The sequence below is a fragment of the Neolamprologus brichardi genome, chromosome 19, assembly GCF_056152115.1.
Source record: "Neolamprologus brichardi isolate AB-2024 chromosome 19, ASM5615211v1, whole genome shotgun sequence".
Classification (NCBI taxonomy): Eukaryota; Metazoa; Chordata; class Actinopteri; order Cichliformes; family Cichlidae; genus Neolamprologus; species Neolamprologus brichardi.
This window is the reverse complement of record NC_142122.1, coordinates 8,916,241-8,932,698: the sequence shown is the minus strand read 5'-3', so window position 1 is coordinate 8,932,698 and position 16,458 is coordinate 8,916,241. Positions and strand designations below refer to the sequence as shown.

Here is a 16,458-nt window from a genome sequence, read left to right as displayed (position 1 = left end):
CATCTCAAAGGAACAACAAAAGAACAAAAGAAATGCCCAAAGTGTCCAAATCTATGATCTGTTACATGTCTAGAAAGAAGAAATGGATCGGCCTGCTTAGCAACACCAAAGGGCTGAAAGACCACAGAAAAGGGCATAATCTGAAAGGCCAGACTTTTCCAGCATTGGCATTAATGACTGCCAGTGGAAGTGGGGCATCACATATAGAGTGGGTCTGAAATGACCTTCCAGCTGAGCAATATATGTGAGCATATGTGTCATCATGGTTATCATTAAACATTAGATACATAAACAGATATTTTAAATATATAGATATTTATCGATATATAGGGGTTGCTTTTTAAAAATGATGTGGCAGCGTAAATGTTGCATTTCTGCTTATAGCGAACCTTTTATATCTGATGTTTTTGAGACCACATTCATGATAATGGCTGATTCCAGGTGTAAGGTGCTGCGAGTGCCAATAGATATATTTAGAAAAACAACAAATACAACAACTTTGGTTTTTGTATTGAGGTGCAGTGATGTGCAGCACTGTGGTTACTAGCTGCACAGAAGTAAACTCCACTGCTGCTCGCTTTGATATCCTTAATCGTTAATGTGCAGTTCTGATCTTTTTCTGCACCCCCATCCATTGTTACATTAACTCCAGGTTCTGGATTACTCCTATCATAAGACATGTATCCAAGCAGTTGTAGTTGTTTCTTTGACTGCTTGTACCAGAGGATTTGGTAATAGTCTTGAATACTGTGTGAGCAGTGGATTTTAGCATCTCCTCCTTTTGTGTAAATGTTGGCTGGAGTCTGGTCGACTTGATCACTGGCAGGAGAACCTGCTGAACAGACAACAAACAAAAATAAAACACAATATATAAAAGCAAGCCGAATAATAAATTATAAAATTCAGCTTAATTATTGTTATACCCTTACCTGAAGCCAGTAGACAGTTAAAAAAGATGCTTAGGATTAAAAGGATCATGATTCTTTGCTTAAGTTATTCCCAGGTTTGCTGATATTTTCTCTTTTATGAATAGATTTCTTAAAAGCAAACCATCACTTAGCGGGTGGAGTCTTACAACATCCTCAGCTTATTATTAAAATCATCACTGTTTCAGCCACTCCACAAATTCACTACTGGTTCAGCGCAACAATCTGAGCAAATATATACTGCCACCTTAAGACAGGAAGTTTCATGGCTGCTGTGAGCTGTAAGAAGTGAACAGTCAACAAGAACAACCTGTGCGTCCGCACAGCACCGCAGACCATGCCCCACCACACAGTCAAAGGAAGGACTCACCTGCTCACCAGCCTGCCCACTCTCTGCCTTCTACTCTCACTAACTTTTGGTTTTTTTCCAGCCACCCACTGTGTGATACAGTAATGCCATTGATGGCATTACCTGAAACAAGAATGCAGTTAAATTGAATGCTTAGGGGAAGAATGATCACAATGCCTTGTTTTGAAATATGTTCTCAGTTGTTTTGATCATGTTATGTACTCAGTTATGCAATCATCACTGTGTCAACCATCATCACAAATTTACACTACTGGTTCCAGTGTGAAAATCAAAGATATACTGCCACCTTATGACAGGAAGTGTTAGAGGTGCACAGGTCTAACAGCTCACAGCCTGTGAGAAGAAGAAAACTGATGTTCGGGAAGGTTATGTATTAATGAGTAGTAATATGAATCACTGTTCACATAAGAAAAATTCACTGCTTTTCACAGTTAATTCAGTTGATAATGGCAGCTCTGTCCAATATTTACACTTCAACTTATAATGAACTGTGTAGGTTGGCAATGACATAGTTCAGTCTATACATATTTGGACAGTGAAAAAATCTTTATAATTTTGCGTGTGTAAACCAACAACAAAAATGTAGAATTGCTGCTCACAAGAAACCTCATATTATAATATCTGATCTAAAATGGCAGATTCCAGGTGTGAGAGGCATGAGCTGTTAAACAGATATAAAAGAAATGTGTTTGGGAAGTTTTTGTACAGAGGTCTAATGATGTGCACAACTGTGGTATCTCGCAGCACAGAAGTACACTCCACTGCTGCTCACTTTGAGATCCTTAATTGTTAATGTGCACTTTTCATTTTTCTCTGCACCCCCGTCAATCGTTACATTCACTCCAGTCTCCACAGAGCTTTTGCCTAAATACAAGTATCCGAGCAACTGCAATTGTTTCTTTGACTGCTTGTACCAGAGGATTAGGTCATAGCTTTGAATACTGTGTGAGCAGTCGATTTTAACATCTTCTTCTTTTGTGTAAATGTCAGCTGGAGTCTGGTCAACTTGTTCACTTAAAGAAGAACCTGCTGAACAGACATAATTCAAAAATAAGACAACATTTATAACAATTTAAATGCACTTATAACACTAGCACTGTATAATACCAATTTAAAATGCAATTAAAATGTTGATGGGATTACCTGAAACTAGAATACATTCAAAATAAATACTTAGGAGTAAAATTATCATGATGTCTTGCTATGAAAGATGTTCTCAGTTGTGCTGATTATTTCCAACTCTCTGATGAAGAAACTGTAATTTAGTGGGAGGAGTCTTAAACAAATCCACACTACTGGTTCAGTGTAAAAGTCACAGATAGCCTGGCATCATACACCAAGAAGTGTTTCAGGTGCTACAAGCTGTAAGGTGTGAGATCAAGAGATAGTCATTGGTTGTTGATAGTAGTGCTTTATCTTTTTAAGAAAATAATACCATGTTAATGTGAATGAAAACAAACTAAGAAAAACAAAACAAAACACAACAACAAAGATTAGCTTGAATGCTTTACACAAAACGAGCTATTTGTTAAAGCTTGTCACATAAGTACAACTTAGCTAATGGATAATGATATATGCAAAAACCGTCACGGTCCTCGGTCTGCAACCCAGTGTCTTGTGTTGCTGGTTTAAGTTTTCCTCTTTGAATTATGGTTTTCTGTTATATATTTATTGTTGCTGGTTTCTAGGTTTCTGTTCTGGTTCTGCGCCTCATGTTGCCATGCCTCAGTGTCAAGTGTGCGTCTCTGTGTCTGTTTTGTATTTCATGCTTTACTTTGGAGTGTCTCACATCCCGTGTTCAGTGTTTTGAGTTTTGCTTCTGATTTAGTTCAACTGTGTCCACTTCTGTGTTACCTCTTGTCTCCTGTTGTTCGTTGTCATGTTCTGTGATTTGTTCTGTGTTCTTCTCTGTAGTTCATAGTTATGCCTTTGTTTGTACCTGATTCTAAATTTATGTAACCCAGCAATAAGCTGCAGTTGAGTTTGCGTCTGTCTCCGGCGTCTTACAGCAATCTAATCTTTCTGTGACCAACATTGGTTATAATGGCAGATCCCAGGTGTGAGAGGCTGTAATAAACAGATTAAGAACACATGTGCAGCACTGTGGTAACTAGCAGCACAGAAGTACACTCCACTGCTGCTCAGTTCAAGTTCCTTAATCGTTAATGTGCAGTTCTTGTGCTGCCTTGCATCCCCATCAATTGTTACATTCACTACAGGTTCTGGATAACTTTTATCATAATACATGTATCCAAGCAATAGTAACTGTTTCTCTGACTGCTTGTACCAGAGGATTTGGTTATAGGTTGAAATACTGTGTGAGCAGTGGATTTTAGCTTCTTCCCCATTTGTGTAAATGTTTGCTGGAGTCTGGTCGACTTGATCACCGTCAGAGGAACCTGCTAAACAGACACCAACCAAAAATGAGACACAATCCATAAGTATAAGCCTTAAAATGATCTAAATGATAAAGTATAGATAAACAGATATACAGGATTATTATAGCATTGCATCCTACTAAAATATAGTGAAGATATTCATGGCTTTACCTGAAACCAGAATACAGTTAAAATTAATAGTTAGAAGTAGAATAATCATGATTTGCTATGACAGATGTTCCCAGGTATGGTGATTTCCAATCTTCTTTCTTCTGAATAAACTCCCTTTTAAGCAAGCCATCACTCAGGAGGTGGAGTCATATTATATCTTCAGCTTAGTTTTGTTTTCATCACTGTGTCAGCTGTTACCACAAATTCACACAACTGATTCAGCGTAAAAGTCAAAGACATACTGCCACCTTATGACAGGAGGTTTTAAAGGTGCTGTGAGACGAAGAGATGGAAACTGGAGTTTGAGAAGATTATGTTTTGATGAGCAGTAATATGAAGCACTGTTGTAATTTCAAGTGTTTTTCAATGCAAAGAAATGGGATATTCTTCAATGGCCAAGTCACGTGATCTTGACCAAAAAGGCCAGTTTTTTCATTATTTAATGCCAAACTAAAGGCATGAAGAACCACAAACAAGCAGCACTTAAAGGTGGCTGCAGTAAAGGCCTAACTGAGAATCTGAAGCAAGGACATGCAGCATTAGTTTATGCCTATGTAGAATAGAGGCAAAGTTTGTAAAATAGTACTTATATTTTAAAGTATCCCTTATCCATTTACCCTTGAGCCTCTGAAATTTGGATACTGTGTATAGAAGAAGACAGTTATTCCTGAACATTTAAAGTAGCACTTTTATTAAACCTGTTGACCTGAATCTGAAAGTCTAAACTTCAATCACAGATTGTTTGATTATAACTCTATTGTAGTGCTGTACAGAGAGAAGAAAACATGTTATTGACTAAATATTTATATTCCAAACTGAAACACATGAGATTTTTAGTTGAGACAGAGTTCATGGTAAATATTGGGTATGTCAGATGTTTTTAATGTTGGTTAAAAGGTTGCTCTTTACAACCTGCAGTTTAAATGTTGCATTGGTGCTCAAAATGAAACTTTTCCCATATCTGATTGTTCTGAGACCAACATTGGTTTTAATGGCTGATTCCAGGTGTGAGGGGTTGTGAGCTTTTAATAGAAATATATTTTTTAAAATGCATCTGGGAGGTTTTTGTACTGAGGTAGAATGATCTGCAGCACTGTGGGAGCTCGCAGCACAGAAGTACACTCCACTGCTGCTCAGTTTGAGATCCTTAATCGTTAATGTGCAGTTCTCATCTTTATTTGCACCCCCATCTATTGTCACGTTCACTCCTGTCTCTACAGAACTTTTGCCTAAGTACATGTGTCCAAGATACTGTAGTTGTTTCTTTGACTGCTGATACCAGAGGATCTGGTAAAAGCTTTGAACACTGTGTGAGCAGTGGATTTTAGCTTCTTCTCCATTTGTGTAAATGTTAGCAGGAGTCTGGTCGACTTGATCGCTGAAAGAGGAAGCTGCTGAAAATAGATAATTAAACAGAAAGAAACAATACATAAGAATCATAAAAGGCAGCTTAAAGTTATGTCATTAACAATGTATAATACTGTTCTAAAATAAATTGAACATATTCATGGTTTTACCTGAAACTAGGATGTTAGCATAGATGCTGAGGAGTAGAATGATCATGATGATCTTAGTTGTGTCGATTATTTCTCATCAATGAAGAAACTTTCTCATGAGCAAACTGTCGTTCAGCAGGTGGAGTCTCATTATATCTTAAGCTTATTATCATAAACATCAGTGTGTCAAAAGCTATTACAAATGTACATCTTTGATCGGTATAGACTTTTGAGCAAGGATATATACTGCCACCTTATGAGAGGAAATGTTAAAGGTGCAAAGGGGTGTGAACAGGCAAGAAAACGATCATGAAGCTGTGTTTTCTGACTGAATGAACATAAGTGTACTTGCTTTTGTGTTTCCATCTTAATCTGTGCTGGTATCTACCTATTTGTTGAAGCTGTTAAGTAGTGTGAGGTCATTAAAAGTCCAGCACTGAGCCAATATTTATTTAGCCATACAATATAACCAGCAAATGAATGAACAAAAGTAATAACACAATTTCATTTAACAAAAACCTTAATCGTAAACTACCATAACACTTTCAACAGAGTTCATTGAGAGAATTATCTTATCACTCATTTGACTGTATTAGATGATAATAGGAAAAAAAGAGAATTTTTTAAGATGTTAAAAACATTTTAAGTTACAGTAAGGTGAAAATGATACACGTGGGGAGGTTGTGTCATTGTTTTTAATAACAGGATATGACAGCTTAAATGTTGCTTTGCTGCTCATGAGGAATCATGTGCAACATTGGTTATAATGGCTGATTCCAGGTGTGAGAGGCTGTGAGCTTCAATACAGATATCAAAAAATGTGTTTGATAGGTTTTTGTATTGAGGTGCAGTGATGTGCAGCACTGTGGTGACTAGCAGCACAGAAGTAGACGCCACTGCTGCTCACTTTGAGATCTTTGATTGTTATAGTGCAGTTCTCTTTCTGATTTGCACCCCCGTCCATTGTTACATTCACTCCTGGTTCTGGATTACCCTTGTCATAACTCATGTATCCAAGAAACTGTAGATGTTCTTCTGACTGCTTGTACCAGAGGATTTGGTAATAGCCTGAAATACTGTGTGAGCAGTAGATTCTTGCTTCGTCTTCTTTTGTGTAAATATCAGGTGGAGTCTGGTGAACTTGATCACTGAAAGAAGAAGCTGCTGAAAAGACACGAATCAAAAGTAACACATGATATATAAAAATTCTAAAATACAGCTTAACCTTATGTCACTAACATTGTATAATACTGTTCTAAAATATATTGAACATATTCATGATATTACCTGAAACTAGGATGTTAGCATAGATGCTGAGGAGTAGAATGATCATGATGATCTCAGTTGTGTCAATTTTTTCTCTTCAATGAAGAAGCTTTCACATGAGCTTTCATTCAGCAGGTGGAGTCTTATATATCCCAAGGTTATTATCATAAACATCAGTATGTCAGTAACTATTACAAATTCACATTCCTGGTTCAGCATGCAATTCTGAGCAAGGATATATACTGCCACCTTATGAGAGGAAATGTTAAAGGTGCAAGGGGGTGTGAGCAGGCAAGAAAAAGATCAGGATGTTGCCAGTTTAGCTCAGTGGGTGAGCAGGAAACTAGATGCTGCATGGCCGGAGAGCAGCAGTCCACTGAGCCAATATTTATTCAGCCATACAATATAACCAGGAAATTAATGAACAAAAGTAATAACGCAATTTCATTTGTAAAATACCACAATAGTAGTGTTTATTAAGAGAAGTATCTTATCACTCATTTGGTTCTAATAGATGATAATAGGGGAAAATAATTTTTTTACAGTAAATTTAAAAAATTGTCACAGCGTCAAGTCAGTAAGGTGAAAATGATACATGTGGGGAGGTTGTATCATTGTTTTTAATAACAGGATATGACAGCTCAAATGTTGCTTGCTGCTCATGAGGAACCTTATATTATAATATCTGATATTTGTGAGACCAACATTGGTTATAATGGCTGATTCCAGGTGTGAGAGGCTGTGAGCTTCAATGCAGATATAAAAAATGTGTTTGATAGGTTTTTGTATTGAGGTGCAGTGATATGCAGCACTGTGGTAACTAGCAGCACAGAAGTACACTCCACTGCTGCTCACTTTGACATCCTTAATCGTTAATGTGCAGTTCTTATGTTGTCTTGCATCCCCATCCATCATCACATTCACTCCTGTTTCTGGATTTCCTTTGTCATTAAGCATGTATCCGAGAAATTGTAGCTGTTTTTCTGACTGCTTGTACCAGAGAATTGTGTAATAGCCTGAAATACTGTGTGAGCAGTAGATTTTTGCTTCGTCTTCATTTATGTAAATATTAGGTGGAGTCTGGTGAACTTGATCACTGAAAGAGGAAGCTGCTGAAAAGACACGAACCAAAAGTAATACACATTATATAAAAATTCTAAAATGCAGCTTAAAGTTATGTCAGTAACATTGTATAATACTGTTCAAAAATATTGTGAACATATTCATGTTATTACCTGAAACTAGGATGTTAGCATAGATGCTGAGGAGTAGAATGATCATGATGATCTCAGTTGTGTTGATTATTTCTCTTCAATGAAGAAGCTTTCACATGAGCTGTCATTCAGCAGGTGGAGTCTTATCATATCCCAAGGTTATTATCATAAACATCAGTATGTCAGTAACTATTACAAATTCACATTCCTGGTTCAGCATGCAATTCTGAGCAAGGATATATACTGCCACCTTATGAGAGGAAATGTTAAAGGTGCAAGGGGGTGTGAGCAGGCAAGAAAAAGATCAGGATGTTGCCAGTTTAGCTCAGTGGGTGAGCAGGAAACTAGATGCTGCATGGCCGGAGAGCAGCAGTCCACTGAGCCAATATTTATTCAGCCATACAATATAACCAGGAAATTAATGAACAAAAGTAATAACGCAATTTCATTTGTAAAATACCACAATAGTAGTGTTTATTAAGAGAAGTATCTTATCACTCATTTGGTCCTAATAGATGATAATAGGGGAAAACATTTTTTTTTACAGTAAATTTAAAAAGTTGTCACAGCGTCAAGTCAGTAAAGTGAAAATGATACATGTGGGGAGGTTGTATCATTGTTTTTAATAACAGGATATGACAGCTCAAATGTTGCTTGCTGCTCATGAGGAACCTTATATTATAATATGTGATATTTGTGAGACCAACATTGGTTATAATGGCTGATTCCAGGTGTGTGAGGCTGTGAGCTTCAATGCAGATATCAAAAAATGTGTTTGATAGGTTTTTGTATTGAGGTGCAGTGATATGCAGCACTGTGGTAACTAGCAGCACAGAAGTAGACGCCACTGCTGCTCACTTTGAGATCTTTGATTGTTAAAGTGCAGTTCTTTTTTTCATTTGCATCTCCGTCCATCATCACATTCACTCCTGTTTCTGGATTTCCTTTGTCACTAAGCATGTATCCGAGAAATTGTAGCTGTTTTTCTGACTGCTTGTACCAGAGAATTGTGTAATAGCCTGAAATACTGTGTGAGCAGTAGATTTTTGCTTCGTCTTCATTTGTGTAAATATCAGGTGGAGTCTGGTGAACTTGATCACTGAAAGAGGAAGCTGCTGAAAAGACACGAACCAAAAGTAATACACATTATATAAAAATTCTAAAATGCAGCTTAAAGTTATGTCAGTAACATTGTATAATACTGTTCAAAAATATTGTGAACATATTCATGTTATTACCCGAAACTAGGATGTTAGCATAGATGCTGAGGAGTAGAATGATCATGATGATCTCACTTGTGTTGATTATTTCTCCCAATGAAAAAACTTTCTCATGCGCAGACTTTCATTCAGCAGGTGGAGTCTTATTATACACCAACCTATTATCATATACATGACTGTGTCTATAACTATTACAAAGTCGCACTCCTGGTTCCGTATGCAATTCTGAACAAAGGTATATACTGCCACCTTATGAGAGGAAATGTTAAAGGTGTAAGGGGGTGTGAGCAGGCAAGAAAATGAAGAAAATGATGTTGTGTTTTCTGACTGAATGAACATCAATATACTTGTTATTGTGTTTCCATCTTAAACTATGCTGGCATTCAACTATTGCTAAAGCTGGTATTTTACCAAAGGTGGTGCTATTTAAGTTATAAAACAACTTAAGATCATTAAAGTCCGGCACTGAGCTGGTATTCATGTAGCTATATAACACAATCATCAAATTTACAGTTTCTTTAGAAAGTTAATAACAGTTTCTTTTCACAGAAACCTTAATTGTAAACTACCATAACACCTTCTTCACAGAGTGTTTATTGAGAGAAATAGCTTATTAATTTGGTTGTATTAGATAACATCCATCCATCCATAGATAACAGAACAATATAATTATTTTTCAATCAGATATTAAGATACTGGAAACTTTAAAAAAAAGTTGTGTCATTTCTTTTTATAACCTGATGTAGCAGGTTAAATATTGCATTGCTACTCATGAGGAACCCTATGTTATAATATGTGATATTTGTGAGAGCAACATTGGTTATAATGGCTGACTCCAGGTGTGTGAGGCTGTGAGCTTCAATACAGATATCAAAAAATGTGTTTGATAGGTTTTTGTATTGAGGTGCAGTGATGTGCAGCACTGTGGTAGCTAGCAGCACAGAAGTACACTCCACTGCTGCTCACTTTGAGATCTTTGATTGTTATAGTGCAGTTCTCTTTTTCATTTGCACCACCATCTATCGATACGTTCACTCCCGTCTCTGGAGTAACTGTGCCAAAACGCAGGTATCCAAGTAATTGTAGAGTTTTCTCTGACTGCTTGTACCAGAGGATTTGGTTATAGGTTGGAATACTGTGTGAGCAGATGATTTTAGCATCTCCTCCTGTTGTGTAAATATTAGTTGGAGTCTGGTAGACTTGAACACTGGAACCTGCTGAAAAGACATCATGTAAAAGTAATACACATTATATGAAAATCATAAAATGCAACTTAAGGTTATGTCAGTAACATTGTATAATAGTGTTCTAAAATATTTTGAAAATATCCAAAGTATCACCTGAAACTAGGATGTTAGCATAGATGCTGAGGAGTAGAATGATCATGATGTTCTTTCTTCGTCGATCATTTCTAAGCTATGAAGAAACTTTCTCATGAGCAAATGAGCAATCAGCAGGTGGAGTCTTATTACATCCTAAGTTTGTTATAATGAATATCACTGTGTCTATAACTATTACAAATGCACACTCTTTGCTCAGTATGCAATTCTGAGCAAGGATATATACTGCCACCTTATGAGAGGAAATATTAAAGGTGAAAGGGGGTGTGAGCAAGCAAGAAAATGATCATGATGGGATGCCAGTTTAGTTTAGTGAGTAAGCAGGCAACCAGATGCTGCATGTCCAGAGAGCAGCAGCCTGGGTCAGTGTCTGACCACTGGGTCTTTTCCTGCTTTTCTTCCCCCTTTGTTTCCCCCTGTTTTCCCATTATCTTCACTGCCTCTATCCAATAAAGGCAAAATGCCGCAAATGATCATGATGTTGTGTTTTTTGACTGAATGAACATCAATCTGCTTGTTATTACGTTTCCATCTTAATCTGGTATTTAATTATTGTTAAAGCTGGTTTTTTACTGAAGGTAGTGCTGTTTAAGCTATAAAACAGCTTAAGAACATTAAAGTACAGCACTGAGCTGGTATTTATGTAGCTATACAATATAACCCTCAAATTTACAGTTTCCCTTTCTTTAAAAGTTAATAACAGTTTCTTTTCACAAAAACCTTTAATTGTAAACAACCGTAATGCCATCATCACAGAGTGTATTGAGAGAAATGTCTTATCATTAATTTGGTTGTATTAGTTAACAGAAAAAATAAGTTTATAATATGTGATATTTGTGAGACCAACATTGGTTATAATGGCTGATTCCAGGTGTGAGCTGCTATACAGATATTAACAAATGTGGTTGATAGGTTTTTGTATTGAGGTGCAATGATGTGCAGCACTGTGGTAATAAGCAGCACAGAAGTACACTCCACTGCTGCTCACTTTGAGATCCTTAATCGTTAATGTGCAGTTCTCGTCTTTTTCTGCACTCCCATCCATTGTTACATTCACTCCTGTCTCTGGAGTACTTGTGCCATAACGCAGGTATCCAAGTAATTGTAGCTGTTTCTCTGACTGCTTATACCAGAGGATTGTGTCATAGTTTTGAATACTGTGTGAGCAGTGGATTTTAGCTTCTTTTCCTTTTGTGTGAATATTAGGTGGTGTCTGGTGGACTTTATCACTTGAAGAGGAACCTGCTGCACAGACAACAAACAAAAGTAAACACGATGTAAAAGAATAAATGGAAAATTATATATAAAATACAGCTTTATGTCATGACATTAACAATTTATATAACTGTTTTAAAATATATTTAACATCAATGACATTACCTGAAGCTAGAATATATTTAAAATAGATGCTTAGGAGTAAAATAATCATGATGCCTGTGTGACAGATATCCTCAGTGGTGCTGAATTCTTCTGTCTTGTTTCATGAAAGTGTCTTTTAAGCAAATCGTGATCCTGTGGGTGGAGTGTTCTTTTATCTTGGACATTATTTGTTTAACAACATTGTGCCGTTCACAACAGTGTGCAATTCAAAAGAAATACTGCCACCTAATGACAGAAAGTGTTACAGCTGCAAAGGGCTCTAAAGTGTGAGAAGAGATGAAATTCATGTTTATTCACTGCAAAAACTCTAAATCTTACCAAGGATATTTCTCTTATTTCTAGTCAAAATTATCTCATTACACTTAAAATGAGACACAATCAGCTAAAGGGCAACATTTCAGTAAGCTAAAGGAACTTGTTTCAAGACAGTGAATCTTAAAACTAGAAAAGAACTAGACAATTTTCACTTGTTTCATTGGCATATTTTTCACTTAATACAAGATATTTTAGCTTGAAATAAGTGAAAAAAAATCTGCCTTGATAGTACTAATGTTGAAATCAGAAATTGCAGATATTTTGTATATTAGAGGTTGATTTTTATGCCTGTATAACTTTAATGTACAAATACGATGTTTTTGGCCATGCTGTTGCCAGGTCCATCCTTTTATGATCACAATGCACTGATGTTCTTATGGTTGTTCCAGCAGGATAAGGCGCCATGTCACAAATCACAAAACTAAAACTGTTTTCGTGTACATGACAGTACTACTGTACTTAAATGGCTTCTATGGTTACCAGGTCTCAGTCCAAAAGAGGAACTCTGGGATATAGTAGAACTAAAATTCACATGATGATTGGGCAGCAACTGTGTGATGTTATCATATTAACATGAACCAACTAGTGATACCTGTGAGCATCTTTTTGCCATCATAGTGCTCAAGTTGAATTTGGACACTGTAGATATTTTGAATATTGGAGGTTGCTTTTCATGGCAGGATGCGGTTTAAATGTTACGTTGATGCTCGTGTGGAACATTCTCTGGTGATATCTGATCTTTGTGGGACCAACACTGGTTATAGTGGCTGACTCCAGGTGTGAGGAGCTGTGAGCTACAATACAGATATCTTACAAAAACAAAAAAAACTTTGGTTTTTTCCATTTTTGTATTGAGGTATAGTGACGTGCAGCACTGTGGTAATAGGCAGCACAGAAGTAGACTCCACTGCTGCTCAGTTTGAGTTCCTTAATGATTAATGTGCAGTTTTTGCCTTTATCAGCATTCCCATCCATTGACACATTCACACCAGGCTCTGGATTATAGTTGTTTAAATACATGTATCCCAAAAACTGCAGCAGTTTCTCTGACTGCTTGTACCAGAGAATTGTGTCATAGTTTTGAATACTTTGTGAACAGTTGATTTTAACATCTTCTCCTTTTGTGTAAATGTCTGCTGGAGTCTGGTGGACAGAGGAACCTGCTGAAAAGACATCAACCAAAAGTGAGACACATCATATTAGAATAAACCATAAATATTAGCATTACTATAAAATGCAATTATACAGATATACAGTTTTAATAATAGCTTTGTATCATTTTAAAGTATAATAAAGATATTCATTGTATTACCAGAAACTAGAATGTATTTAAAATGAAAGCTTAGGAGTAGAATAATCATGACGCCTTGCTGTGAAAGATCGCCTCCGTTGTGCTGAGTAGACTCACTTTTCAGCAAATCATCATTCAGCAGGTGGAGTCGTATTATATCCTGAGCTCTGTGACCACTAGGTCGCACTGAACATTAATCTAGTTGATACTATGTTTCACTTTCATTGTGTGGTAGCATTTGCATTATTGCTACCTCTGATGGAATTCTCTCATTAGGTAAACATGGACTGTCTTTGTGCTTTGTTTGAGTCCTTTCTCGTTTTGTTAAAACATTAAACCCGTTAAATTAGACCTACACAACATTCAGTACAAACCTATAATGTCATCATGTGAATAGAAGCAAAACAAAAAAAGCCTGTCTTCATTTTATAATGATTTCCACAAAACCATTGAGTTTTCAAAGTGATATGCACAATCTAAGTGCTCACATTTGAATACAACATTACAGATATTTTAAATATTCGATGTTTTTTTTTAATATAATAGGATGTGGCAGTTTAAATATTCTATTTTAATATCTGATCTTTCTGTAACCAACTTTGGTTATAATGGCTGATTCCAGGTGTGAGATGCTGTGAGCGTTGATAGTGATTTAATACAGAAAAAATGTGTTTGATAGGTTTTTGTATTAAGGTGCATTGATGTGCAGCACTGTGGTAACTAGCAGCACAGAAGTACACTCCACTGCTGCTCACTTTAAGATTAACTTAATTGTTAATATGCAGTTCTTATGTTGTCTTGCATCCCCATCCATCGTCACATTCACTCCAGCCTCTGGATAACCCTTGTCATAGCGCATGTATCCAAGCAATTGTAGCTGCTTCTCTGACTGCTTGTACCAGAGAATTGTGTCATAGCTTTGAATACTATGTGAGCAGTGCATTTTAACTTCTTCTTCTTTTGCATAAACATTAAGTGGAGTCTGGTTGACTTGGTCACTTACAGAGGAACCTGTTGAACAGACATCAACCAAAGATAATACACATTATGCAAGATTAAGCCTTGAAATTATCTTAATTTAAAATGTATGTAAAAAAAAATGCAGCTAAAGAGTTAAAATCGTAGCATTGCATCATACTATAATACAATCAGCATATCCATGGCATTACCTAAAACAAGAAGAAGAAAGAAAAAAGTAATAGTTAAGAGTACAATAATCATGATTTGCTATGATAGATTTTCCCAGTTGTGCTGATCATTTGCACCCTTCTTTCTTTGTAATCTTCCTTTTAAGTGAGCTATCATTCAGCAGGCGGAGTCTGTATCTTCAACTTAGCTTTGTAATCATCACTGTGTTAACCTTGACCACAAATTTACAAAACTGGTTCAGCGTTAAAGGTAAAGACAGACTGCCACCTTACGACGGGATGTTTTAAAGCTACACAGGGCTCTGAGATGGTGTTTGGGAAGCTTATGTACTGACGAGCAGTGATATGAACCCCTGTGCTAACTAACAGTAAGGAAGCAAACTGCACTGCTTTTAACAGTCTTTAGTTGATAAAGTACAGGTCCATTTATTAGCTGCACTCACATCTGTAGAGTGAAGCTATTATTTTTGTCTGTTAAATCATGAACTGCTACAATGTTGACATTGATACACTTGCTGTAGGTTTGTATGTGTAAACAACCATGCTGTATTTCAAGTCAAACAGGCGATTAAAGTGCAGACTTTCAGCTTTATTTCAAGGGGCTTAGTAAAGAAAATGCCTAAAGTGGTCAAATTAACAGTCTGGTACATTGTTAGAAGGAGGGAATGTATCTCAGCAACATGAAAAGGCCTGAATGACCACAGAAGACAACAAGTAAATTTAAGAAGCACCGTTTAAACTTTTCCAGAAACAATCTAAAGGAGGCCACACAGTTGTGAAAAAAATGTTTGGACAGATAAATAGAAGGTGATGGGAAAAGAAAAATATGGAGCAGGAGAGAAACCACTCCTTATCTGTAATGGCCCTGGTTATTCAATGTATTTAAAAGAATTAAATCACTAATTTTCTAGTACGTTATGAAATATAAGTCTTGAGTATTTTAATGGTTAAACATCTAAAACTTAAATAATATATCATAAGATGTTTTGTTTTTTCTTCTTTAAGCTGTTGTATTCATAGTCAGCAGCCAATAATAATCCTCTACAGATGTATTTGCAATTGGAGATTGGCTTCTATTAATATCTTATCACTCATTTGGTTGTATTAGATGATAATAGGAAAAAAAATATTTTAAGTTACAGCAAACTTAAAAAATTGTCACAAACTTAAATCAGTAAGGTGAACATGATACATGTAGGAAGGTTGTGTCATTGTTTTTAATAACAGGATATGGCAGCTCAAATGTTGCATTGTTGTTGTTTTTTTATAGGGAACCTTCTGTTATAATATCTGATCTTTGTGAGACCAACATTGGTTTTAATGGCTGATTCCAGGTGTGAGGCTGTATTAAAAAGATTAAGAACATATGTTTGATAGGTTTTTGTATTGAGGTGCAGTGATGTGAAGCACTGTGGTAACTAGCAGCACAGAAGTACACTCCACTGCTGCTCAGTTCAATGTCCTTAATTGTTAATGTGCAATTCTCTTTTACATTTGCACCCCCATCCATCGTCACATTAACTCCAGGCTCTATAGTACCTTTACCTAAAAATAAAAATCCGAGCAATTGTAGAGTTTCCTCTGACTGCTTGTACCAGAGAATTGTGTTATAGCTTTGAATACTGTGTGAGCAGTAGATTTTAGCATCTTCTCCTTTTGTGTAAATGTTAGCTGGAGTCTGGTCGACTTGATGACTGACAGAGGAACCTGTTGAAAAGACAAGAATTATAAAATGCAGCTTAAAGTTATGTCAGTAACATTGTATAATACTGTTCTAAAATATATTGAACATATCCACTGTGTTACCTGAAACTAGGATGTTAGCATAGATGCTGAGGAGTAGAATGATCATGATGATCTTAGTTGTGTCGATTATTTCTCATCAATGAAGAAACTTTCTCATGAGCAAACTGTCATTCAGCAGGTGGAGTCTTATTTCCTAA

General features: G+C 36.3%; 1 gene segment (V, D, J or C); it reads right to left on the bottom strand.

Moving 5' to 3' along the window:
• The window catches only part of LOC102795878 (T-cell receptor beta-1 chain C region-like), a 75,827-nt gene that overhangs the window by 51,317 nt on the left and 8,052 nt on the right, over positions 1-16,458 (bottom strand). Inside the window, 1 exon segment of the C gene segment in view lies at positions 8,026-8,029. Within this exon segment, the coding sequence occupies positions 8,026-8,029 (4 nt within the window).